Consider the following 24,060-nt stretch of genomic DNA (forward strand, 5'->3'; position numbering starts at 1 on the left):
GTCTACAATCGAAAGAGAGTTGTTCTAGATTTATTCTGCGAATTTTATAACCTTAGCTTCCTGGGGAAAAGAGATTAATGAAACCGTTCTGTTGCAGATTGAGGACCTTTCTGATGCTGCATTTGCTGCCCTCCATGCCAAATGTGAGGAGATGGAGAGGGCAAGGTGGCTGTGGACCACAAGTGTGCCACCCCAGCGTCGGGGCAGCAGGTAATGGGCAGGCACAGATTCCCAGAATCTGTTGAGGGAGGGAGGGAGAATGGTAGCCAAAGAAAGTATGATTCCAGGCCTATTGGTTGTTCTGGTGATTTAGCCGGAGGAATTTAGAAGGCCTCACAAGATGATCCTCTTTTTGATGAGGACAGGTTTTGTAATCTTACCTTTAATAGTGAGATTACCCATGGCTCAATGGGTTCAAAGTGCTTACCCTCTAAGTTCGACTACTGAAACCCACAGTAGAAGAAACTCACCTAGAAGGTGTCCTTCTACTCTATGCCTTATGCTGCAACATGGTACTTGATGCTCATTAATACCTCTGCCCACAAACTAAAAAGACGGTTGCAGAAATCTGCCTATTTTTCTTTGATTTGTTTTCAAAACCTCAACTAGTCCCTATTGTAAATTCTCTAGTCAGGACTTTCTCTTAGACTTGTGGTTACTCAGCTCTTAGGTGTTGTGTTTTTATGCCTACCTATGTGAGTAAAAGTGGAAGCAAATGGAATTAATGAATCTTAGAAGAACATCATTACTGTTGGTTCGAATTTTAACTGCTTTGGTGTAGGTGCTTTTTTTTCCCCCCATAACTCCTCTTCTCACTACCCTTGCCCCCCAGAAAGAAACAGAAGAAATGCCTGTTACCTAGGTACTCACTTGTGTATTCCTTGATTCGTAGGTCTTACAGGTCATCAGACGGCCGTACTACCCCACAGTTGGGCAGTGCCAACCCTTCTACCCCACAGCCTGCTTCTCCTGATGTCAGTAGTAGCCACTCTCTGTCAGAGTTCTCCCATGGTCAATCTCCTAGAAGTCCCATTAGCCCAGAACTGCTCTCAGCACCCCTCACCCCTGTGGCTCGGGACAGTCTGCGACACTTGGCCAATGAAGACACGCGTTGCTCCACGCCAGAGCTGGGGCTAGATGAACAGGTGAGAGATGTCTCCTTTAAATGGCGGGAGGGTATGTGAGGAGGCAGCATATACTGAAGGTAGAGCTTTCCTCTCCCTTGTTTTGAAGTGCCCTGGAAATGTGCTGGGTACCCACCTGAGGGGAGGAGTCTTAAACTTCTCCCAATAGTAGTAGACAGTCTGGTTATCAACGCTGGGCCACAAGTTTGAAGGCCCAGGAAATGAGCTGAAACTAGGTCGTCATCACCAGATTATCTTGTCTGTCTACAGTCTGTCCAACCGTGGGAGCGGCGTACCTTCCCTCTGGCTTACAGTCCCCAGGCAGAATGTGAGGAGCAGTTTGATGCCCAGGACATGGCAGCACGCTGTACTCGCCGCACCTCAGGCAGCAAGACTGGTCGGGAGACAGAGGTGGCGCCCACCTCACCTCCTGTTGTCTCCCTCAAGAGTCGGCATCTGACAGCAGCAGTCGCAGCTCAGCGCCCAACTCACAGATGAGCAGAAAATGAGACTCTATATAGACTCTACTATTGGCATTAAAGCTTCAGAAATCTCTGCGTTTGATATTCAAACATCATATGCTGGAATTTTCACAGTTTTTAGTGAATTTAAGGAATTTAGATCCTCCTTTGGTTGGTTTGGTTTTGTTGTTTCTGTTTTCTTGTTTTGTTTTCATGTCACACCTGAGCACTTCCTCCAGTTGGCAGACAAGTTCAGGAAGAAACCCTGCTGGCCTGGTTCTGCATATCCTCAGCACTGTTGGATCACTGGACTTCCCAATGTTAGATGAGCACCCTCTCCCTTGCACCTGTGGGGTGGGGTGGACCAGCCAGGTGGCAATGGGTGGAAAGCTCCAAGTCAACACAGTCTCCTTAGGTTAGGATGGGATTGAACAAAAGAAGTCTGGGCTCTTACCCCTTCCCTCCAGTCTGTGACTTGGCTCTGCTTAGCTCTAGCTGGGCACCCCTCCTTGGTCTTCTTGTGCTGGCTCTGTTGGCCAGTTCTTCTCACTGAGCTCTGAGCCAGCAGTACAGCTAGTTTCTCCTTGTCACCTGGACCTTGAAGACCTATTTTCAGTTTCATCTGCATTCGGTCGTCTGTCTTGGCTTTTTGGCTGCTGTACTCTGCTGCAGCTGCTCAGGTCACCCGTTCTACCCTTCCCCATCTTTCTCTCCTGCTCATGCACACAGACACATTAGTCCTTCCACTCAGAGCATCTATGAAGATAGGGTTTGGACTACTTAACCCATTCCCACACCCCTAAAAGTTAGGAAGTCTGGAGTACACAGCATCACTTCTGTATCATGTTTTCACTGGGTAGTAATCACATGCCCTGTTTCTTTCACATCCCTGTCAGTCACTTAGACTCCCTCATCTCTGCTCCCCTTGCCTGTGGAACACTGTCTGGTCCTAGCTGTGGTTTCCATTGTTCCCCACCAACCTCCTATTAGCCTTGTGCCTGTCTTATGTATAATCACATCACCAAAAAAAGGGGAGGGGGAAAGGAATTTTCTTTTTCTGCCATTTTATAATTATACAAAAATAGTAGGCAGACTGCTTAATGGTTGGGGTTTTTTCACAATTTTCAACATTAGTGATTTTTTTTTGTTTGCAAGTTAAAAGGTTTGTCATTGTTTCTTTAAACAACAATAATGCACCATATCCCTATGCATAAAGTGCTTCTTCTATTTATAAGGTTGAAAATTCTGAATAACCCTTTTAGCATTGTAAAAAAAAACAAAAAAGACAAAAATTTAAAAAAACTTGTATTTTGTAAATATTTTCTTTTCCTGCTTTGAGCTGTGTAATGGCAGCGAACATGTAGCTGTCTTTGTTCTATAGAAATGCTTTTCTTCAGAGAAGCTGATCTTTGTTAATGTCTTGATTCTGTTCGCAAAGCACGGACTAGTGCTTAAAAAAAAAAGGAAGGAAAATGAAAAAAATAATAAAAAAAAGATACAGAAAGTCATGTGTCATGCTTTTCTTGATATCCTATTCTTTGTGTGCCTGGCAATAGTGGCAGCCCAAGCATTCTCTGGGGTTTGGAGATTTGCTGGCTAGGTGTTGTGAAGGGTGTTTTACTAAGGTAAAAGATAATCTGCTCTGAAGTGAAGCAAAAATGATTGATTCCCTCTCATTGTTCCATTAAGAGGTAAGCAGTATAGAATTTCAAATTTCCCTTTAATGGGGATTTTTACTTGTCACCTTCAGACTTTGAGGGGCGTGATCAAAAGAAATGTATGTAATTTGCATTTATCTGTTGGTTCTTGCTACCTGGGGAAAATTATTTTGTCTAAGAAGGCTAAGGACCTGATTCTCTTATACAGGATCAGTGAGTAGATGGGCCTTCACTAAAACTCAGCTCTTCTTCCATTTTTCTGCTTTTGTGTTGCTTCTGCACGCATCAGGATATACTAGACTAAAACAGCTGCCTTCAGAGTGCAGGCACATCAGCGAACTGCGGAAGACAAGTATTTTGAGATTGGAAATCTAAGGACTATCATGACCTTGACATATCATATTACCAAAGAACTCAGGGAGATGGTTCAGTGGATGAAGTGCACAGTGTGAGGTCCTGAATTTGAGCTTAAAGTCAGGCATCTGTAATCCTTGTGTTCCTATGTGAGATGGGAGACTGGGATCCAAGAATTTTTAGCAGCAAGGAAGTCAGGTAACATAGCACATGTGCCGGTGCAGGAGAATTGTCTGTATTCTGTCAATCATGTATTTTAATAAAACGCTGATTGGCCAGGCAGGAAGTATAGGTGGGTCAACCAGACAGGAAGTAGAGATGGGGCAATGAGAATAGGATAAGGCTAGGGAGGAGGAAACTCCCTTAGCCACTCCTGGGCAGACCACCGAAGAGGCAGCATGTAACTAACCCAGCTGAAAAAGGTACCAAGCCATTATGGCTAACGTAGATAAGAATAATGGGTTAAGATAAGTCATAAGAACTAATAAGTAGCCAGAGCTAAGGGCCAATCAGTTTATAACCTAATGTAGACTCTGTTATTTTCTTTGTTGCTTGCTGGCTGTTGGGGTACTGGGAGGGACAGAAACCCCAGCAAGCCAGCCCTCCATGTTACAATGTGCAGGAGAACAATGTCTCAAGGTGGACAGACAGACACCCAAGGTAGTCCTCTGGTCACATGCTGTAGCACTAAATAAATTGGGGCGGAGATTGAGATGTTGCAAGCAAGACGCTGCTGTATCCCTAGCAGATCTATAGTAAGATGGCAGCAGTAAATGGGTATGCATGTTGGATTTGCAACATGAGCTTTTGAGTGTGCTTTAGCCTAGATTTCACACACACACACACACTTAAGTTCCAGTGATAAGGAATCTCATACACCCCACCCCAAACTTCTTTGCTTCAAATGAACTGGGAACTAGGAACTATTGAATGTAGCCTTGTCTGAGGATAGTTTGCCAGAGGTAATAAACCAAGTCTGTACTCTATACCTCCAGTATAGACTGCCGCTCTAATGTCTGGTTTTTACTTTTCATTTCCTGTTCTGAATACTCAATGGAAAAGAACTTGTAAATTTGTTTTCTTGTACTTGGAACTCATGAACAGAGATTTTGTTTAATCAGAGTAATAACTTTATTTCCAAATTCACTTTTACAGCAACAATCAGTGTAAATTGTTTGTTAAAACACAATAACACTACATGGACATTCACAGACAGGAAGCTAAGCTAAAATGATTCCATGTCCCTCCCCCACCCCCTCAAAATCACCAAAGAAATCATAGGACTTGCAAGCACTGGAGGTCATGCCCAGCACAGTAACTGCACAGGCTACAATCCATCAGGAGGGTGAGACTGAGATACTGCCCAAAGTAACCCTTCCAGAAGCCAGAGAGAAGTTTGGAGGCTCATAAAACCACAGTCTATAGTTGGTTACCACCTCTGCCCTTGGCCCCACTTACTTTACTGGAGAACAGACGAAAGGAAGAGGTCTTGGCTACTGCTAGTAGTTGTGGGCTGTGGGTCTGAAGTGATAACTGATGTGCCAGTGACTTAGAGGGAAGGAAGCCAGGGTTTTAAGGAGGCAGGATGGTGAACTCTGGACGCCAAAAGAAGGCAGCAGGCAAGAGTAGTTCATAGATTCCTACACAAACCTGGGAGCTACACCTGGCTAGGAAGGCAGGGAACTAGCTGGCTGTCTCTGCCTTGGGAAAGCCTGTCACAAGCCTCCAGCCTAAAGCCATAGCACTTCTCTCTAGCAAGTGGTCATAATCATGAAGGTTACAGATGGCTACACTCCAAGGCTTCCGTTTGCCCATGTGAACTATCTTAACATGTTCCTTCTCCCCCCTCCCCCCATAGCACAAAGCAATCTCAAACAGGATACAGTCTTACCATTGAAGTCAATTTAAATGGAACTATTGATAAAGTGAATTAAGAGCTTGGAGGAACCAGGTATATGGTATACCCTATCTAGCCCACCCTAAGACATTGGCTGTGGACTAGGGAGGCATGGGAAGGAAGGACAGGTGCTGCGTCCCTCGGGGATTGTCCTCACTGAAGTCACAAGCCAGACTTCATTGTAAACTGCCTATCAGCACTGACCTGATAACTCCAAATAATTATTTTGGGGTTGATCTCCCTACAAGAGATAAGACTGTCCCCATTCAAGGATAGAAACTGCAGAATGGACAGTGGGAAGTAAGATAAAAACCAGAATAGGTAGCCATGATGAAGAGACAGTGCTTCAAGCCACACTTCCCTTTTCTCCATTGGGCCCGTCATTTCCAAGGAAGTCTATCAGCAGCCGGGAGCTTCTCCATAGGTTGTTCTTTAATGGGAAAGGCTGGCTGCTTCCTTCTACCATCCACATTGTGTGTTCTTAACTCCTTAACTGTATACAAGCCAGAAGTGATAGAATTGGGCCTGAGGCTCCTATGCTCCTGAGGCCTCTTCCCTGCAGCTGTAGGAGATGCTCGTGCAAGGTCAGTGGGCTGATACATTGGACACCAAGGGAGTCTCCTAAGATGTCCCCCTTCCTCAGTGGGGCAGTTCATCCCAAGCCCTGTGGTGAGGCAGCCGAGGCTTGGAGAGGGCCCAGGGATGTCTTCTGGAGAATCATGGGATTTCTAGGGCCACAGCTCTCGCAGCTGACACTGATGCCCTTGTCTCTTGGGATGCAGTAGTTATTAGCCCATCTTTCAGGGCTGCTGTGGGACATGAGGCTGTGATTAGGCAGGACCATCTTCACTCTGCAAAACAGGCCAGCAGGAAGCTCTCCCTGACAGGTGGAGTCTCGCTGGTCCTGTGCTTCAGGCCTTGGCAGCTAAGAGACCTCCAAGGTCACAATCCAGTGTCTGTGAGGTCCCAGTTGCAAAGGAAAACTTTCAAAACATGGGGTGTCCTACCAGGGAAGTACTGCACTGGCCTGGAGCCAAGTCCCAGTGGAGCCAAGAAATACCCAGGACCTCCATTCCTGGTGGTGAGCTAGAACCCTTTGACAAATATTACAAGATACATGCGTCCTTTTTTTTTTCTTTTTTTCTTTTTTTCCTTTCTTTTCACTATCATAGTCACTGGTGAACCCAGACAAACAGACAAATCCAACTACAACGCACAGGGTGTAGACGGGGAGGGAACGGCTGTATCTATGAAGATGTCTGACTGCTCCAGCAGGGCAGGCAGCACCACTTCCATGGGGACTGGAGGAAAAACATTCCCAGGGGGTATGTTCCCCAAATTGGGGTGTGGAGGACTGATTATGTGCACGGGGGCTTACTGGTGGCTGGGCTCTGGGAGGCTAGCAATCACAAGCTGGGGTGGAAGAGAAGGATGAGAGGAATGTGGCCCTGCCCTGGGAGTCTTGTCCGCTCTTACTGGTGCCAACACATTGGCACCTGACTTGCCTCCAGCTCAACACGAGAAGAGGGCCAGGCCTAGGAGGCAACCACTATTTAAAGTTTAAAACAAAACAAAACAAAAAAAAGCAGACAAAAGTGTCCAGGGTCATCTCCAGGCACACTGGTTGGATTTGTGGAACGTAGGACTAGAGACTGAGCTCCAAATCTTTGCCCTCCCAGGACTCCAGCTCTTAGTGTAGAGCAGGTACTACTACCCACATCTACCCAGGGCCAGGATGGGGGCGGGAGAGACTAAGCACTCAGGACAGTGAGACGGGATGAGAAAACGGCAGTGACTGGCTCTCGGCAGACATGTGGGTGTGATGGGCAGGTGGAGGGGCTGCAGTGGCTGTGGGAGGGGTGGGAGACCTTTCCGCCCCTCCTCCATCCCTCACCCTGCAGAAATGCCAGAGGACCAAGCTTGAGAACAGGCGGATGTCCCCAAAGAGGCACAAGTCCTTACGAAGAACTGGTTAGCCCTAAAGTCCCAAGTCTGTAAGTGGCCAAAATCATGGCGGCAATTCCAAACTTCAGAACTCAGTAAAGCAGGGTTTTCTGTGAGAGGAGAATTAGGCCCCTCGGCTCAGGACCCCCACCCTGCAGAGAGGGAGGGATACACCAGTGCCCTGTGGTGTCAAGGTCAGCCTTGAGAGAACCAAGCAACAAGGTACCACCTTCCAGCCTAACCCCCTTCTGCCCACTGTCCCTTCTCTCATAGGCTGCCCTACAGAAGGGGCACATACTCCCCAGGGCCTTACCGAACAGGCAGCTGTGCCTTCTAAGGCTGCTGCAGGCGGCTGGGGCTACCTGTTCTTCCCAAGTGACTTGGCAGGAGCCTGTCTTCCCTCTCTCCTCTGACTCTCTGACACCCATCTCTCAGCCTTTGCTGCCTCAGCCCCCCTTCACATCCACACACGTTAGCATCGCCTGCCTATAGCTCCACAAACATACCAAGTTCCAAATCTTTTGTCGCTGCTGCTGTCCCTGATGCCCCTAGGGTGGGGCTGTGGCAATCAGTTGCCCTAGTCCCTTAAGACTCCTCAGAAACAACCTCCAGAGCCTCCTTCACCCTCTAAGACTCAAAGCGGGGTGGAGTAGAGGGAATCAATAGCAATTGCCCAAGGAAATGTTGGGTTTGGCCATGTTTTTACATGTTTTTCTTAAAAAATATTTTATTACTAGCCCACAAATCAATTTGGAAAGATGAAATTTACTCTTTTTCCCATCACTGATTTTGAAGTCCCGAGCCAAAGCCGAGCCACAAAAGCAGGTTAGGTGACAAGCCGGTCAGCCGGTCTGTGAGGAGCAGCGGGGAGGGCAGAGGGCGAGGGGCCAGATCATTCTTTTTTTTTTTTTTCCACACTCTCACTCTCTCTTCTCTCCACGGTTATTGACCGCCCCAGGGGCCTGATCACAAACCCTGCTTAGCCAAAGAAGCGGAAACTTCATCAGCTAGTGTGGCAAGCTGTGGGGAGTCCACCATGTTGATGCTTCCCGTGGAGGACACATTGCTGAGGTGCCGTGGAGATGTGTCCCCGGACACCACAGGCGACTTGTACACAATTTCTGCTCCATGGTCTGTCTTGGCTTTGGCATTCTCCCGGAAGGTCAGCTTGTGGGTTTCAATCTGCAAGAAGTACAGGGTGAGATGGATGAGTGACAGCCTGCGGAGTGCAGACAAGCCCAGACTACAGAGTCTATGAAGGGACAAAACAGTCTTTTGTTTGTTTTCATTCATTCATTCATTCACTCATATATGAATATAAAATAATAAAAATATAATAATATATAAATATGTGTGTGCCATATATGTGTATATATATATATGTATATATATATATATGTATATATATATATATATATATATATATATATATATATTTCTCTGCTCTTTTGGAGCCTGTCCTGGAACTAGTTCTTGTAGACCAGGGTGGCCTCGAACTCACAGAGATCCTCCTGCCTCTGCCTCCTGAGTGCTGGGATTAAAGGCATGTGCCACCACTGCCTGGTTCATTCATTTATTTTATTTTGATGCAGGGTTTCTCTGTGTAGCCTTGGCTGTCCTGGAACTTGCTCTGTAGACCAAGCTTACCTGGAACTCAGATCTGCCTGCCTCTGCCTCCTGAGTGTTGGGGTTAAAGGCGTGAGCCAGCACACCTGGCTGTTTGTCTAACCTTTCTACATTCATGTGTGTGTTTGTGTGTATTCATGTGCCCTAGTGCATGTGAGGAGATCAAAGGAAAACTTGTGTGAGTTGGTTCTCTCCTTCTAACATCTGGGTCCTGGGGACCAAACTCAGGGCATCGGACTTGACTGCAAGCACCTTTACCCACTGAGCAATCTCACTGGCCTGGTTTGTTTTAAGGCAAGATCTTACTTGTTAGCCCAGGCTGGCCTGGAACTAGCTGTCCTTAGGAATCCCAATCCCTTTGTCTCTCAATTTCTGAGATTACAAGTGTGTTCCACCAAGGTTCAGGATTAATACCTGGTTATTCCACAGAGAATTTCCTCATGCTAATGGCTACTTATTCTATCCCATTAGAGCATCGACATCAAAATCTATCTCCTCCCTGACAGAAGTGGAGGAGGTTCCATTTCTCTGCAACTACAAACAATGCCAAATAGGAATAACCTCCAGTGACTTTGCACACGTCATTTTACATGTGTATGTTTATCCTAAATATGTATGACTGTTTACTTATATTTCTTTTTTTTAATATTTATTTATTATGTACACAGTGTTCTGCCTGTGTGTATGTATGCCTAAGGTCTGAAGAGGAGACCAGATCTCGTTACAGATGGTTGTGAGCCACCATGTGGTTGCTGGGAATTGAACTCAGGACTTCTGGAAGAGCAGCCGGTGCTCTTAACCACTGAGCAATCTCACTAGCCCTTATTTATTTGTTTGTTTGTTTGTTTAATTGTGCTGGGGGGGTGCAACTCGAAGCCTCAGGCATGTTGAACACACGCTGCACTGCTGCTTCACACCCCTTGCTCTGGACTCTGTGTTTTGCTAGATTGTTGCCACCTTGCTGCTAAAAGCACTGAAGGAGTAGCCACAAAAGAAAAAGGGGCCTGCTGTAGAATCACTGGTACCAGCGGTCACCACTACATACACTCTTTGTCCAAGATGATTAAGGTATTTTCAGGTGGCACCCACTAGTGTGGGTGCTAGAAGTCGTGATGCCAAGAAGCCCTTTTTTTTTTTTTTCCCAAGAAGCCCTTTTTAAGAAACGGTATCACAAGCCTGGGGAGATAGCTCAGTGGGTAGAGGAATGCTTGCTCTGCCAACACAAAGGCCTGAGTTCGAATCCTCAGCACCCAAGTAAAAAAGCAGGGCAGGTCTGTGCATGTCTGTAACTTTTAACCTCAGTATTTGGGGATGGAAACAGGTACATCCCAGAATCTCATGCGTAGCCAGTCTAGCACAAAACAGCAGGCTTCCAGTTCAGTTAGAGACCCTGTCCCTGTCTCAAGGCAGTAAGGGGGACGGTGAAAGAGAAAGATACCTGATGTTCTGCTCTGGCCTCTGCATGTATGTACATGGGTGTGCTCACTTGCAAACTCATGTACATACAACACACACACACACAGTTGGGGGTGCAGACACAATTTTATAGCCAGGAGTCCAAAGGGAAGCAGAAAGCAGTCTGAGGCATGTATAACAGTCTCTACATTAAAGTGGTGGACATAAAATGTCTCAACCTTGTTCTGGATCCCAGACTTTGAGCCAAGTATGCACATATGTATGCTACACATATATGGTATTTCCATAAAACTTCTGAGGTCAGAGACCCTAGGTGAAGAGTCTTCTTGCTGAGAGCTTGAAGGTGGACATTGAGAAAAATCGGGCTTTCGTATGCTCTTCTTTTTGGTTAAGAGGGACCTTCCATATTATTGTACTTGAGAGAATATTTGATTAAGACGTGTGTATGCAAGCATGCATGTGTGTGTGTGTGTGTGTTACAGGGTCGCTCTATTAGCCCCACCTGTCCTGAAACTTGAAATGTAGACCAAGCTGCCTTCAAATTATGCAAAACAGATATCTGCCTGCCTCTACCTCCCAAATGCTGAGATTAAAGGCTCGCACCACTATGGCCAGCTGTTTTCTGGTTTTGTGAGATAAGGTCTCAGGTCGCCCTGGCGGGTTCCAATTCTGCGCAGCTCAGGGGTAACCTTGAACTCCTGATCCACCTGTCTCCAGTTCTCGTCTTAGGACACAGGGACCTTCTTTTGTTTGGATCTCACTGCTGGTATTTCTCTGAAGGAGAAACAGGCCAGCACACTGAAGTTCTGCCTACATCAGTCCCCCCACCCCAGGGGGCGGGGGGGGGGAGTTCTGCCTGCCCAGAGTTTCCTCCAGGGCAGAGAAGTTCCCAGGCTGGTGGAGAACTTCCCTTACCCAGGGAATCTCCAAGATCTGCTCCAGCCCTATGGAATCAGACTGAGGTGGAGTCAGGCCAATGACTTCCTATGGCCAAGAGGTCCTGTATGGGAGCAAAATACAGGAGGCTTTGTATTTAAATTGAGCGATGTGTGGCAGAATTAGTAAAGCTCTGGCCTTTGATGAGGCTTTCCCACCTTCCCAGAGAAGGGAGGCCTGCCCGGCAGCCCTCAGGTATGGCCTCCTTTCTTCAGCTTCTGTCAGCTCCCAAGACTGGAGGATCTCCTGCTCTGGGGCAGCAAAAGTCCAGAGGATCTGCCCTTATAGGCCATGGGGGGAAGAACCCCTCAGCCTGCTGGCTGTGTGCCGGCCGGGCATGTCAGTGGTTCGGGTGCCTCATAGTCACCAGGGGCTTTACATAAGCAGTGGATGCAAACATGCAGCTGCAGAGGAAAGCACGGAGCTGTGGGGACTTGCCAGGCAGGGGACTCCCAGGAGTCACCCAATATGGCCAAGTAGAAAGACAACTGAGCCACCTTGGGTACGTACCCTTTCTTGTGCTAGGCTAGGTCTGATTCCAGAACATTCCTTCTGTTCAGTCATTTCCCAGGAGGACCCTGCCGAGGAGGCTACCTGCACGATACTGGACCATGCAAGTGTGGAGGTGGTTTGTGCCAAAGAGAGAAGCCAGGGCAGCCCTACAATCATCACACCCTGTTTGGGGGCAAGAGGAGCTTGCACACGCACCTTTGTGCCCTTACCCCATGCATACTATGTCCACTATGTACCCAGTCCTCAGCCCTGAGACAAGACACAGCAGCCTCAGTGTGAGCAGCATGTGCGGTTCTCTTCAGAACCACAAGACTCTGTCTGTCCTTTGTCTGGTGGGATCCTCAGGTAGTGCATGCTGGCCTGAAACCTACGATGTAGCCGAGGGTGATCTTTAACTCTTGATCCCCCTGCCTCCACCTGGGATTACAGTTTATGCCCAGTCTATGCAGTGCTGGGACGGAACCCGGGCTCTGTGCGTGCTGGGCAAGCGCTCTACCAGCTGAGGCTCATCCTCAGCCACATCGCTAGTTTGCTCTAGTTTTCCTGACAACCAGCGGAAAAGGTCTGTCTTTGGTCTCATGCCTTGTTTCTTGGTACACTGAGCTCAGGGTGAGAACCCATCTCTAGATATGGGACCTTCTAGGACCAGCCTAGCCCACTCCGCTAACCCCCACCTCCCATGTGACCTCCCCACTGTCTCCCCTTACCTTCTTATTCCCTCCTCCAGGGACGTGGGTGATGTTATCCAAGGAGCCAATCTTCGACTGCACTCTGTCCTTGAAATCCAGCTTCTCAGATTTTACTTCCACCTGGCCCCCTCCTGGAACACAACCCACACAAGAGCCTCTTGCCATCTTCTGTGGTCTGGGGGACTTAGCATATATTAAATGAGGTCACAGCCTGCAGAGCAAAGTGCCTGGGGCTGCTGGAGGCTTGATGGCAATTAGGTTAGTTGTCACCATTCTGGCAGGGAACATTCATTAACGTGCCCATTCTGACTCCTGCAGAGGCTGGGCCAGCGATCACAAGAACAGCCCACCCTCTGGGAGTTGCCAGGGCTCTGCTTTATCTAGAAGGAGGCTTGGCCACAAGGGAGCCCTTGTAAGGGCTTCCAAATCACCTGCCTCGTCTCTAATTGAGATGTACATCGGATATTTACTCCACAAAATCTTTCTCCTGAGATGGTTCAAAGGTACAGGAAGCTTGGCCAGGAGAAGGCATGCTGAACTCTAAACTAGACGCCTTCCAGCAATGGAGACCACAGCCCCTCAAGACCATAGACTCACATTGCATGTCAAATGCACAATGAGGAGAGACCCTAACCCCATCTGCCTCTTTGACTTGGGTCACCACACCAGGGTGTAGCAGGAGGGGAGGTGACTTGTACCACTTTCCTGGGAAGGGTGGTTTGTTTAACAGTCACAGCGAGAGTAGGACAACAGCCTAGAAAGTCTTGTGTCATAGCTGTGGATGAAGCCCCCCCCGCCCCCCCCCCCCCGTGCTGGCTGGGACAAAGCTGAGATGTCCTCTTCTACAGGCTTTTCTGGAGAGCCACAAGAAGAAATCTGGAACCAGCTCTTCCTCTCCCTCCACCCCTTGTCTAAGTTGAAAAAGCCCTGCTCAGGAGCCAGCAGGGACAGCCGCACCTCCCGGTCACACAGCATTTTCGCCTTTAGTGTTTGCTGCCCAGGTTGGTGTGCTCCAGGAGGCACTTGCCAGCCTAGCCAGCACCTTCCCATCCCACAGCCTGCCTTCCTCAAGGGCTACCTGGTTTATGATGGATGTTGCCTAAGGAGCCGCACTTGGAGGTCACCTTGCTCAGGTCCACTGGCTTGTAGACAATTTGTACCTGCAGGTCAGAAAGGGCGGGAACGAGACAGAGAATAAAGGGGGTCATGTTACTAGAAGGGTAACACAAAGCAAAGTCCAATGGACCACTTGCCAGTGGCTTCCATCAGCTTCCGGATACACCCCACTCAGGGAGGATAATATACTCCTCAAATCCAGACAATCCCCACCCCGCAGAAAGCTGGGTCCTCACAAAGTGACTATGGGACCATCTTCAATCCCAGAAACCCAAAGAAACTCTCAGGGAAAAACAGGGATGCCTGGTCCTTGTGCGTGATCACACTATTTAGCAGATATTCAAATATAGAAACAAATCTTTTCATTGACAAAAGACCGGTCACACAGTGGAGGAAGTGACCTGCAGCCTCCAGGTGTTCTCCTCAGAAGGGACTCAGAGAGGAGAGGTGGCAAGGAGGAGGGAACATCCAGGAAACTCCCACAGCCCTGGACCATCAGGTGGCATACAGGACCCAGGACAGTGCTATGACTCGGGTAAGAGCCATGTGGTGTCCCCTGGACACTTCATCCTCTACTGGAAAAAGCAAAGCGACACTAACAGGGAGGGCAGGCACACAGCAGAAATCACAGGTTTAGTGGCTCAGCAAGCGTGAGTGAGCAGACAGGACACACAGGGAGACCTGCCAGCCCAAGGATCCTTCATGTGGCGCAGCAGCAAGGCCTGCTCTGGGGAATGACAGTTGCGTCCTGAGAGAGTACCCCGAAGGAGGCCACCCAGGTAGATGGGGCTCCTGGAAGCCAGTCTCTCAGAACTGTGGTCTGCAGCTTAGAGAGCTGGTCACTAACTGCCACCTTCCAAATCCCATGGGTCTCTTATATAGACCACGAGTGGGGTCATCCCAGCGAGGGAGAGGGTCATCTCCTGACCATGTGAGAGTTGGCAAAGCAAGGTGAATGTTCTACATTTTCATGGAGAGCTGTGCTGATGGTATGCTGTGTTGTGTGTGTGTGTGCGTGTGCGTGTGTGCGTGTGTGTGCGTGCGCGTGTGTGTGCGTGCGTGTGTGTGTGCATGTGCGTGCGTGTGTGCATGTGCGTGCGTGTGCGTGCATGTGCGTGCGTGTGTGTGTGTGTATGAGAGAGAGAGAGAGAGAGAGAGAGAGAGAGAGAGAGAGAGAGAGAGAGGTGTTTCTTTTTCTGCTAATGGACTTGATGGAAGAGGAGGGCTGTGACCTCACATGTCAGTGTGCTGGGGTCACACGTCAGTGTTTTGGGGTCACATGTCAGTGTGCTGGGGTCACATGTCAGTGTTCTGAGGTGTCACCCGACCCCTGTGAAAGTGAATAAAGAGCAGATGGCCCCAAGGACTTTCTGCAGACAAATCCAGGGTATGGTGGGAGTTCTGGGACAGGTGATGATGGGAGAGCAAAGGGGGTGGCTCTCCCAACAGGAGAACTTGCACTCTGCAACCCATGGGAGCCTGAGACCTCCAAGAGGAGACAGGAATGCTACAGGAACCAGAGCCTCACTCTTTCGCTCCGGCCCAGGTAAAGTCTCTTGAGAGTCAGTGGCAGGGTGTGGCAGGGTAAGAGAGAGATGTTGGAAGCCTGGAATGGCCAGAGGAGGAAGGAATGTATGGGGTATGGGGAAGCAGCCCTAGAGAGGAGGCCACAGCCCAGCCAGGAGGCACAGATGGAGGAACAGCCTGCCCACTGCAAGTCCCTCCACCCTAGCTAGAGCCAGCAACAAGCCAGATGTGCAGTCCAGGCCAGGGATCCTGCAACCCAAAATGCCAGAGGCTATAACCACCAGCTCCCTTCCTCAAGAGAGCTTTCTCTATAGGTTCATCTTGTAGCCAACAGTGGCCACAGGCCAAGGACAGTCCTCATGGTCAGCCCAGTTTATCTTGTGACTCTATATAAGGTCATAGGTTAGTCCACAGGCTGACACACTGCTGCACACATTAGGAAAGTTCCCTGACATCCTGGGCACTGGAGCCTCATCAGACAACCAGCATGTGACCAGAGCTGCCCTGCGCTGGCTCTTCCCCACTTCCCCTGCAGGGGCATCCGCCCTCTGCAACCCACTGGAGCCAGAGTCTTCAGCCCCAGCAGCAGATCAGACATGAGCCAAACCAGATGCCCCTGTCTTTCCTCCCCAACCACAGCAGGCCTGGGCTGGGAGGTCAACACACCCTAAATGACAACATTAAAGGGCCCAGGGACAAAGACAGCAACGGGAGTCGTTAGTAACCATCTCTTTCCCCCACCCATCTCTAGAACAGTTTATTGAATGTACACAGAGAGGGCATCAGGCTGGGCAGTAACTACAGTGTAGCCAACAGCCGCGCCTCTCCTTCTGAAGCAAAAAAACAAGTACGGGGTGGGGATGGCAGGAGCGGCTGTGAGTGGAGGACAGAGGAAACAGCAAACACTGTGAGGAAGCATAAGAAGCAGTAGCCACAAGGCCAGCACTTGCTGCTCTGGGGCCAAAGGTCCGAGAGGCAGAAGGCAGGGCAGGTGCCAGGGCAGGAGGCAGAAGCACATTGCAAGAATAAACCCCGTGGGCCAGGGCACAGTCACAAGACTGAGCCAGCAGGAACTCTCTCAGAGGGCCTGGGCTCCTCCTGGGACTGATCCAGAGCTGGGGACGAGGGAATTGGCCTGGAGAAACCCAGTTTGCATAGCCTGTCCTGTGGACACAGGCTAGCCCAGAGGACATCGAAGTCTTTACGCCCATCAGGGAAGCCGGGGAGCATCTCACAGGGACTCACTGCTGATAAGCTGGGTCCCCAGTGGTGTTTAGAGGACAAATTTAAAGCCCTAAGCAACCTTTCTCTGGCAAACTGGACTCGGGCAATAGATACCGCCTGCAACTCTCTTAGGCTCTTTGCAGCCAGGGTCCCTGTACTGGGTCCGGGGGGGGGGGCGGAGAGGGGGCTGTTGTTTTAAACGTTAACTGAGGCTTAGGAATCGCTTCCTCTCTTGAAGATGGAGACCCAAACGAGAAATGGAGGGTGACTAGGGTGGCCAGGACCCTCTCTGCCCTTGACATGAGACAGGAAGTCCTTAGCATCTGCTCAGATCATATGGACCGTCCATCCACAGAACTGTTCCAGAGAGGAGGGGAGAGGTGACGGTCCAGGCTTGGGTGCCACAGTCTTCAGCCCATTTCTAGGAGGCTGTGGGGCTTCTAGGGACATGGGCATGGCACTGCGGGGACCCAGCTCCTCAGGGAAGGGCCAGAGGGAGCCAATTGCTGTCCCGATTCTGCTGGGCCCTTCACTGAACCATGGGGAGGGGAGTCTGGGGACAGCAAACCTAAGTGTAGGGACACTGGAGGCCCTGAGCCTGCGGGGATCTATTCTCTGCAATGTCTCACAAGTACACACTTATGACATGTGTCACAGCAAAGGCTGCGGCACACTGCATGGAGAGTGTGACCGTACTCACACTGCCGCCGCCCGGGACGTGTTTGATATTGTCCTTCGAGCCACACTTGGACTGGACGTTGCTAAGATCCAGCTTCTTATTAATTATCTGCACCTTTGATAGCCAGAAAAAAGAATGAGTGATGACCACACCCAGGGCAGTGACCCCTGACCTGCGTGCTGCTGGGGAGAACCAGGTCTGAGCCCCGCCTCCTGGGGGGTGCGGGATGCAAAGAAGCTGCCTGGGAAGGCACACTGCCAACCTACTAGACTCAGAGATCACGAAATGGATCTGAACGAAAAATGGGACTGGGGACTCGAAAACAGATGTGGGAAGACTACCAGGTTGGGGTGGAGTGACGAGTGTAAGTAGGGAGTCCCCTGTGTCAAGTTCTCGGAAGAAAAACAACAAAACCCCCAAAACCCACGCCAGTGCAAGACAGCGTTTAAGATTCCGCGCTGCTGGAGAGTTGGAATGTGAAGGTTCCCAGCCAAATTGTCTTGAGCTGAGCTGGCAGATGGCTTGGTGAGGGTGAAGATGGTTGCCACCAGACTACACACGTCCTTGGCTCCCACATGCATGCAGTGGCACACACACACACTCACACATGCAATAAATAAATATTTAAAGATAGTTTTTAGTGCTTTTGGGGGGGCATGTTTTGAGACAGGATTTCACTATGTAGCCATGGCTGTGCTGAAACTCACTCTGTCGACCAGTTTAGCCTTGAACTTACAGAGATCTGCCTGCCTCTGCCCGCCAGGTGCTGGGATCAAGGGTGTGCACCACCTGACCAGCTGAAGTTGAGTTAAAAACAAATTTTTTAATTACCTCCATTTCTAATTTTATTCTATTGTGCTATTAGGAAACCTTCACCACACCGTCACCAGATCAGAATACATTATTTGTGGGTGACCTAAATTCATGTTTTGGGGTCATAGTCACTCAGTTTGGCTTCAGAAGACGCTCTCCTTCCCTTGAGGTGGCAGCTGGAGGAGCCACAGAGATCCGGGAAGTGCAACTGGCTGCTCTCAAACCCTGGGGCACTGGGGAAAGTCTAGACCTAGCCCTGACCTAGGATTGGAATACTGGAAATCTGGTTTAAGTGGCTAAAAAAGTGTTGTTGTTTTTTTTTTAATCTTTCGCAGACATGTTTTCAGTTTTTGGAAAGAGAGTCTCACGTCTGTATCCCAAGCTGGTCTCAAAACTCAGTGTGTAGCCAGGGAGGACCTTAAACACCACGGCCTCCTGCCTCCAGTTCCTCCAGAGTGCTGGCTCACAATCTGCTTCATAGCTGCTGGCCAAGATGGGTAAAATTGCTCTCCAGAAGCGAGCTCACTGTCCGGACTGTTCCTGGGCTACCAAAATGCTCAGTATGAACAGCCTGCTGTGAACATATCCTGGCAAGGAATGTTTCCGTACTGTGGACCATTTTTATGGCACAGACTCCTAGAAACAGGACTTCTAAGTCAAAACGACAGGTGTTCTAAACACACTCAAGCCAGCCCTCCAAACGGCCTCCGGAAAGGGCTCATCTCTCCGGGCCCTGCTGACAAAGCCAGCTTGTTTTGCTGCCCTCTGCAGGTATTAGGCGGTATGTGGCTCTCACAAGGTGAGTTCCAGGCAGGGGCAAGCACTTCCTCTTTGAGGGTAAGGCACTGAAAAGTCTGGGTGTGTAGGGGCTGGTTAAGAGCATCGCTTGCTCTTCCAAAGGTCCTGAGTTCAATTCCCGGCAACCACATGGTGGCTCACAACCATCTGTAATGGGGTCTGGTGCCCTCTTCTGGCCTGTAGACCTACACACAGACAGAATATTGTATACATAATAAATAAATAAATAAATATTTTTTTTAAAAAGTTTGAGTGTGAACCCCACTCAACTGCTGACCTTAGATAGCCATTTAGCCCTTCTGTACCTCAGTTTCCCCACCTACATACTGGGGCAGCTGGCAACACTGACTTCCCAGAACGTGGACAGGATGGAATGAGTCTTCCTCTGGAATGCCTCCAGAAGAGGGGCCTGCACACATCAATTGCCCCATGGATGGCAGCGGCTTCTCTCATCAATGCCTTGGGATAGAGCCCCTTCAACTCCCCCTGCTCCGCCTCCACTCTGCCGTGTGCACATGTGTTTCTCATTCTTTTTTCTTCCTTTTATTTTTGAGACAAGGTCTTACGTAGCCTAAGCTAGCCTCAAACCTGCTATGCACCTGCTATGGCCTTGAACTCCTCCCCCTCTCGCCTCAGCCTCCCAGGACTGGATGACAGTGACCATCAAGTGACAGTGACGAGTACCACCAAGATCAGCTCTACTCATAACTGTCACTGGATAAGCCCCAAAGCAGATCTGCCTGCTTTCAAAAAGGGACAGGGAGCCAAGCATGGTGGCCCATGCTTACCATCCCTGCCTGTCTGAGGCAGGAGGATATGTTGTGAGTTCAAGTTTACTCTGAACTACATACATAGTAATCTTCAGGCCAGCCTGAGCCTAGTATGAGACTTCCATAGAAATAAGCCGGCAGTGGTGGCGCACACCTTTAATCCCAGCACTTGGGAGGCAGAGGCAGGCGGATCTCTGTGAGTTCTAGAAAACTAGACTGGGAGCAGTTTAGAATTAGAAAATACAGACTCTGGAACCGAATAGAAGACCCAGATATCAATCCACACATCTTTGAACACCTGATCTTTGATAAAGAAGCAAAAAAATATCAAATGGAAAAAAGAAAGCATATTTAACAAGTGGTGCTGGCATAACTGGATATCAACATGTAGAAGAACAAAAATAGACCCTTATCTATCACCATGCACAAAACTCAAGTCCAAATGGATCAAAGACCTCAACATAAAGCCAGCCACACTGAACCTTATAGAAGAGAAAGTGGGAAGTACACTTGAACGCATTGGCACAGGAAACCACTTCCTAAATAGAAACAACCTTCCTCAAGATCCATTAATACTACTTTTGGGTGTCTATATCCAAAAGATGCTCAATTGTGCCACAAAGATATGTGCTCAGCTATGTTCATAGCAGCTTTGTTTGTCATAGCCAGAATCTGAAAACAACCTAAATGCCCTCTATCGAAGAATGGATAAGAAAAATGTGGTACATTTACACAATGGAGTACTACACAGCAGAAAAAAATAATGACAGCTCGAATTTTGCAGGAAAATGGATGGAGATAGAAAACATTATTTTTAGTGAGGTAACCCAGACACAGAAAGACAATTATCACATGTACTCACTCATAGGTGGTTTTTAAACATAAAGCAAAGAAAGCCAGCCTACAAACCACAATCCCAGAGAATTTAGACAACAATGCGGACACTAAGAGAGCCTTACATAGATCTAATCTACATAGGAAGTAGAAAGTAGAAAAAGACAAGATCTCCTGAGTAAATTGGGAGCATGAAGACCTTGGGGGAGGGTTGAAGGGGAAAGGGGAGAGGCAGGCAGGGGAGCACAGAAAAATGTAGAGCTTAATAAAAATCAATAAAAAAATAAAAAAGAAAAAAAAGAAAACACAGACTCAGTTAAAACGAGGAGACATAAAAGGATAGTGTCACAACACAGGGTAATCACTGAGATATGCAGTCAGGGCTATTAGATTTAGCACTGAGCTTCCTGGAAGCCAATGAGAAAAAGGAAACACAAATGATTATATAACTCCTTATTTAACAAAGACAACAGTTTTTGGAGGAAGGTAGCTGTCTTCTGGATACAAAGAAACCGAATTAGTCACAGGACATTAAGCAATCACATACAGAGACACCCCCACCTCCCTGGGTGGTTTTTTCTTATTCTAACCTCGTAGGAAAAGAAACACACTCTTGTGGGTTTTGGCACTGGACAGATATTTACAAAGCAGACTGGAATTATGGTTAGTGGCCACGTTAAATCAATGCCCTTTGCAGAGTGCAGAGAAGAGGGCGGTGGCTGGCATTGTGAAATCCGAGTCGTAGCAACAGTGGCATATACGGTTCTGCCGTACTGGGCTTTGGCTCTGACTAGACACTGGAAATACCCCCGAGGGAGAGGATGTTTCCATCTGAGGGCCTTCTGTTCAGGAGGGAAGTGGCTGTGGTCAGGGAGCAGTCCTGAGAATCTGGCTGGGTCCACTTTAGTTTATCCACTTCCCAGAGACCCCCAAAGCCATTTCAAGTCCTTGGTGGGTCTTGTTCTGGGTCTGCTTGGGTTCAGAACTCTCAGGGGATCCCTTCTTGGCCCCAAGCCTGTAGATGAAGGAGCTTCCAGACTGGTGCTAGCTGGGCTGGGCTGGGCCTCACTTGGACAGTGAGCCAGGGCAACACCTCATTTGAGGCAATGAACCTGGTGTGGGCAGCTAGGTCCACAGAAAGCCTTGCCTTCAAGTCCGTCCCCAGCATCCAGCTTGGGGATGGATGCTGAAAACCTGCTTGTGTTTAGTCCAGTCAACCTGGGAAAGGCAATGAAGTACCAAGGCTAGCCACTAGTATTATGTTGTTGTTGTCTTGCTTTTTTTGTTTTTCGAGACAGGGTTTCTTTGTGTAACAGCCCTGGCTCTCCTAGAACTCACTCTGTAGACCAGGCTGGCCTCGAACTCACTGAGATCCACCTGCCTCTGCCTCCCAAGTGCTGGGATTAAATACATGCGCCACCACTGCCCAGCAAGGCCAGCCACTATTAAAGCTGTCCTTTCAACGGTGACTGGGGACGTAGACCAGTTGATAGAGATTTTTCCCAGCATGCATAAGGCCCTGGGTTCAAGCTCTCACACTGTATAAAACTGGATGTGGTAATGCAAGCCTGTAATCTTAGCACCTGGGAGGTAGAGCAAGAACATCAGAAGTTCAAGGCCATTCTCAGCCACATGAAGCCAGCTTGGAATAAATGAGTCCCTGTCCAAAAAATAAAATGCATTTAAAACACTTCCACTTCCAACTCCCACCCCTAAATACACACACACACACACACACACACACACACACACACACTTAAATGAATGTTAAAAATTTTTAAAAACTCGTATTTCCATATGACCAGTGTTGAAGGAGATGAAGGATGGGCAGACAGAAACAGAGAGAAATGAGTAGAGATGAGAGATAGAAAAAGACCAAGGGAGCAGTAAAGATCGTCCTTGCAGAGAAGAAAGCAACAACTATGGGTAGTCCAGGAGTGGAGGCTGCTGTCTACAGCGCTCCATCGCCACCTGGTGGTCACCTGTAATATAGCAACCCTTTGCCCTTGGTGCTTCCAGGCTCTGCAAACTTTTGACTTATGAGACTCTCAGGCTGTGTCCTGTGTGGGACTTGGAAATCTTCAGAGAAGCTCTCCAACTGCTCAGTCAACCAGGCTGCTTCCATACTTGAACACTAGCCAAATACTAGTTTAGAAAGAACTGCAATTTCTTTCTTTTCGTTTTAAGACAGGGTCTCACTATACAGCGCTGGCTGTCCTGGAACTCACTCTGCAGACCAGGCTGGCCCTTAACTCACGGAGATTCAACTGCCTCTACCTCCTGAGTGCTGGGATTAAAAGTGTGTGCCACCACCACCCAGCCATAAAGCTTTTTTAAAAAATCACTATTGTTGTTATTATTAGTGATTGTGCACTCCGTGTGTAATGTATGGATATACGCAGGCATGCGTGACACTGTGTGCGGTTGGTTTTCTCCTTCTACCTGACGTGTTTCTGGGGGTTGAACTCGAGTCTCCAGGCTTACACCTGAGTTTAATCAGCAGGCCTTTACCTGCTGAGCCATCTTACTGGCCCATTAGTATTAGTAGAATTTAGTTTTTTGAGACTTGCTATGTAGAAGAAGCTACATAGGTTTGCCCTACAATTCTCCTGGTTCAGCCTCCCAAGTGCTGGGGTTATAGGCATAAGTCGCTACAATTGGAGCTTAAGCATTCTTCTTTAAGGCCTAAGAAGATCATAGGGAAAATGTGAAAACATTTATCTGTTAATTAATTAATTAATTAATCTTAGGACAGGGTCTCCTGTATCTCAGGCTAACCTTGAACTCGTTCTGAAGCCATAACCTTGCATGGCTGATTCTCTCACCTCTACTTCGTGGGTGCTGGGATTACAAGTGGGAGCCACCATTTCTTAAAGCAACAACAGGCTGGGCAGTGGTGGCACACGCCTTTAATCCCGGCACTCTAGAGGCACAGGCAGGTGGATCTCTGTGAGTTTGGGGCCAGCCTGATGTACAAGAGCTAGTTGCAGGACAAGCCCCAAAGCTACAGAGAAACCCTGTCTCGAAACAACAACAACAACAACAAAACCCAAAAAACCAAACCAAAACAAAAGAACAAGACAAACTCTCAAGGATCCCAGGCTACAGGTTAGGTGTTAGTGTCAGGAGGGGATCTGGGTCCCTGAGCCATACCCTAGCATGTCCTTTCGTCTCTTACTTTACTGTCACCTCCTGTTATTTAATACTTCCGGTTACAAGTGAATTTCTATAATTAAATTTATTTTGAAGGTAGCCCAGGCTGGCCTTGAACCCACTGTGTAACTGAGGCTGGCCTTGAACTACAGTTTCCCTGCCTCCACCTTCCAAGTGCTCCGGTCACGGATGAATACTTACAACACGTGGTCTCCTCCATCCCAAGAATACAGCACTCGCTGCATTTCATGCCCCGTGAGAAGCCACTGGACAGAACGATCTAAGGTGGGCTTCCCAGGGCTCCATTCTCTAGGGCAGCGGTTCTCAACCTGAGTGGAGAACTCCTTGGGGGTAAGAACAACCCTTTTGTGGGTCACCTAAGACCACTGGAAGACAGATATTTAATTATGATTCATAACAGTAGCAAAACTACAGTTACAAAGTAGCAACGAAAATCATTTTTATGGAGGTGGGCGGCGGTGGGTGGCGCGCACGCCTTTAATCCCAGCACTCAGGAGGCAGAGGCAG

General features: G+C 48.6%; 2 protein-coding genes across 39 annotated transcripts in view; one reads left to right on the forward strand and one right to left on the reverse strand.

The window, feature by feature from the left end:
- Kansl1 (KAT8 regulatory NSL complex subunit 1) overlaps positions 1 to 3,089 on the forward strand; it is a 131,087-nt gene extending 127,998 nt beyond the window's left edge. For all 6 annotated transcript variants that reach the window (XM_087909884.1, XM_048445916.3, XM_085695894.2 and 3 more), the window contains 3 exons: positions 98 to 210; positions 893 to 1,145; positions 1,395 to 3,089. In XM_087909884.1, the coding sequence (XP_087766010.1) occupies positions 98 to 210; positions 893 to 1,145; positions 1,395 to 1,622 (594 nt within the window). In that variant the 3' untranslated portion in view covers positions 1,623 to 3,089. The remainder of the gene's footprint in view (positions 1 to 97; positions 211 to 892; positions 1,146 to 1,394) is intronic.
- Positions 3,090 to 4,704: 1,615 nt separating this feature from the next.
- Mapt (microtubule associated protein tau) overlaps positions 4,705 to 24,060 on the reverse strand; it is a 99,662-nt gene continuing 80,306 nt past the window's right edge. For 24 of the 33 annotated variants that reach the window (XM_085695915.2, XM_085695912.2, XM_085695909.2 and 21 more), the window contains 4 exons: positions 17,186 to 17,278; positions 13,697 to 13,778; positions 12,637 to 12,749; positions 4,705 to 8,620 (listed from right to left, as the gene is read on the reverse strand). In XM_085695915.2, the coding sequence (XP_085552041.1) occupies positions 8,405 to 8,620; positions 12,637 to 12,749; positions 13,697 to 13,778; positions 17,186 to 17,278 (504 nt within the window). In that variant the 3' untranslated portion in view covers positions 4,705 to 8,404. The remainder of the gene's footprint in view (positions 8,621 to 12,636; positions 12,750 to 13,696; positions 13,779 to 17,185; positions 17,279 to 24,060) is intronic. The other 9 variants (XM_085695919.2, XM_085695916.2, XM_085695914.2 and 6 more) reach the window with 1 other exon arrangement.

Source organism: Myodes glareolus, chromosome 9, assembly GCF_982192425.1.
Source record: "Myodes glareolus chromosome 9, mMyoGla1.1, whole genome shotgun sequence".
Taxonomy (NCBI): Eukaryota; Metazoa; Chordata; class Mammalia; order Rodentia; family Cricetidae; genus Myodes; species Myodes glareolus.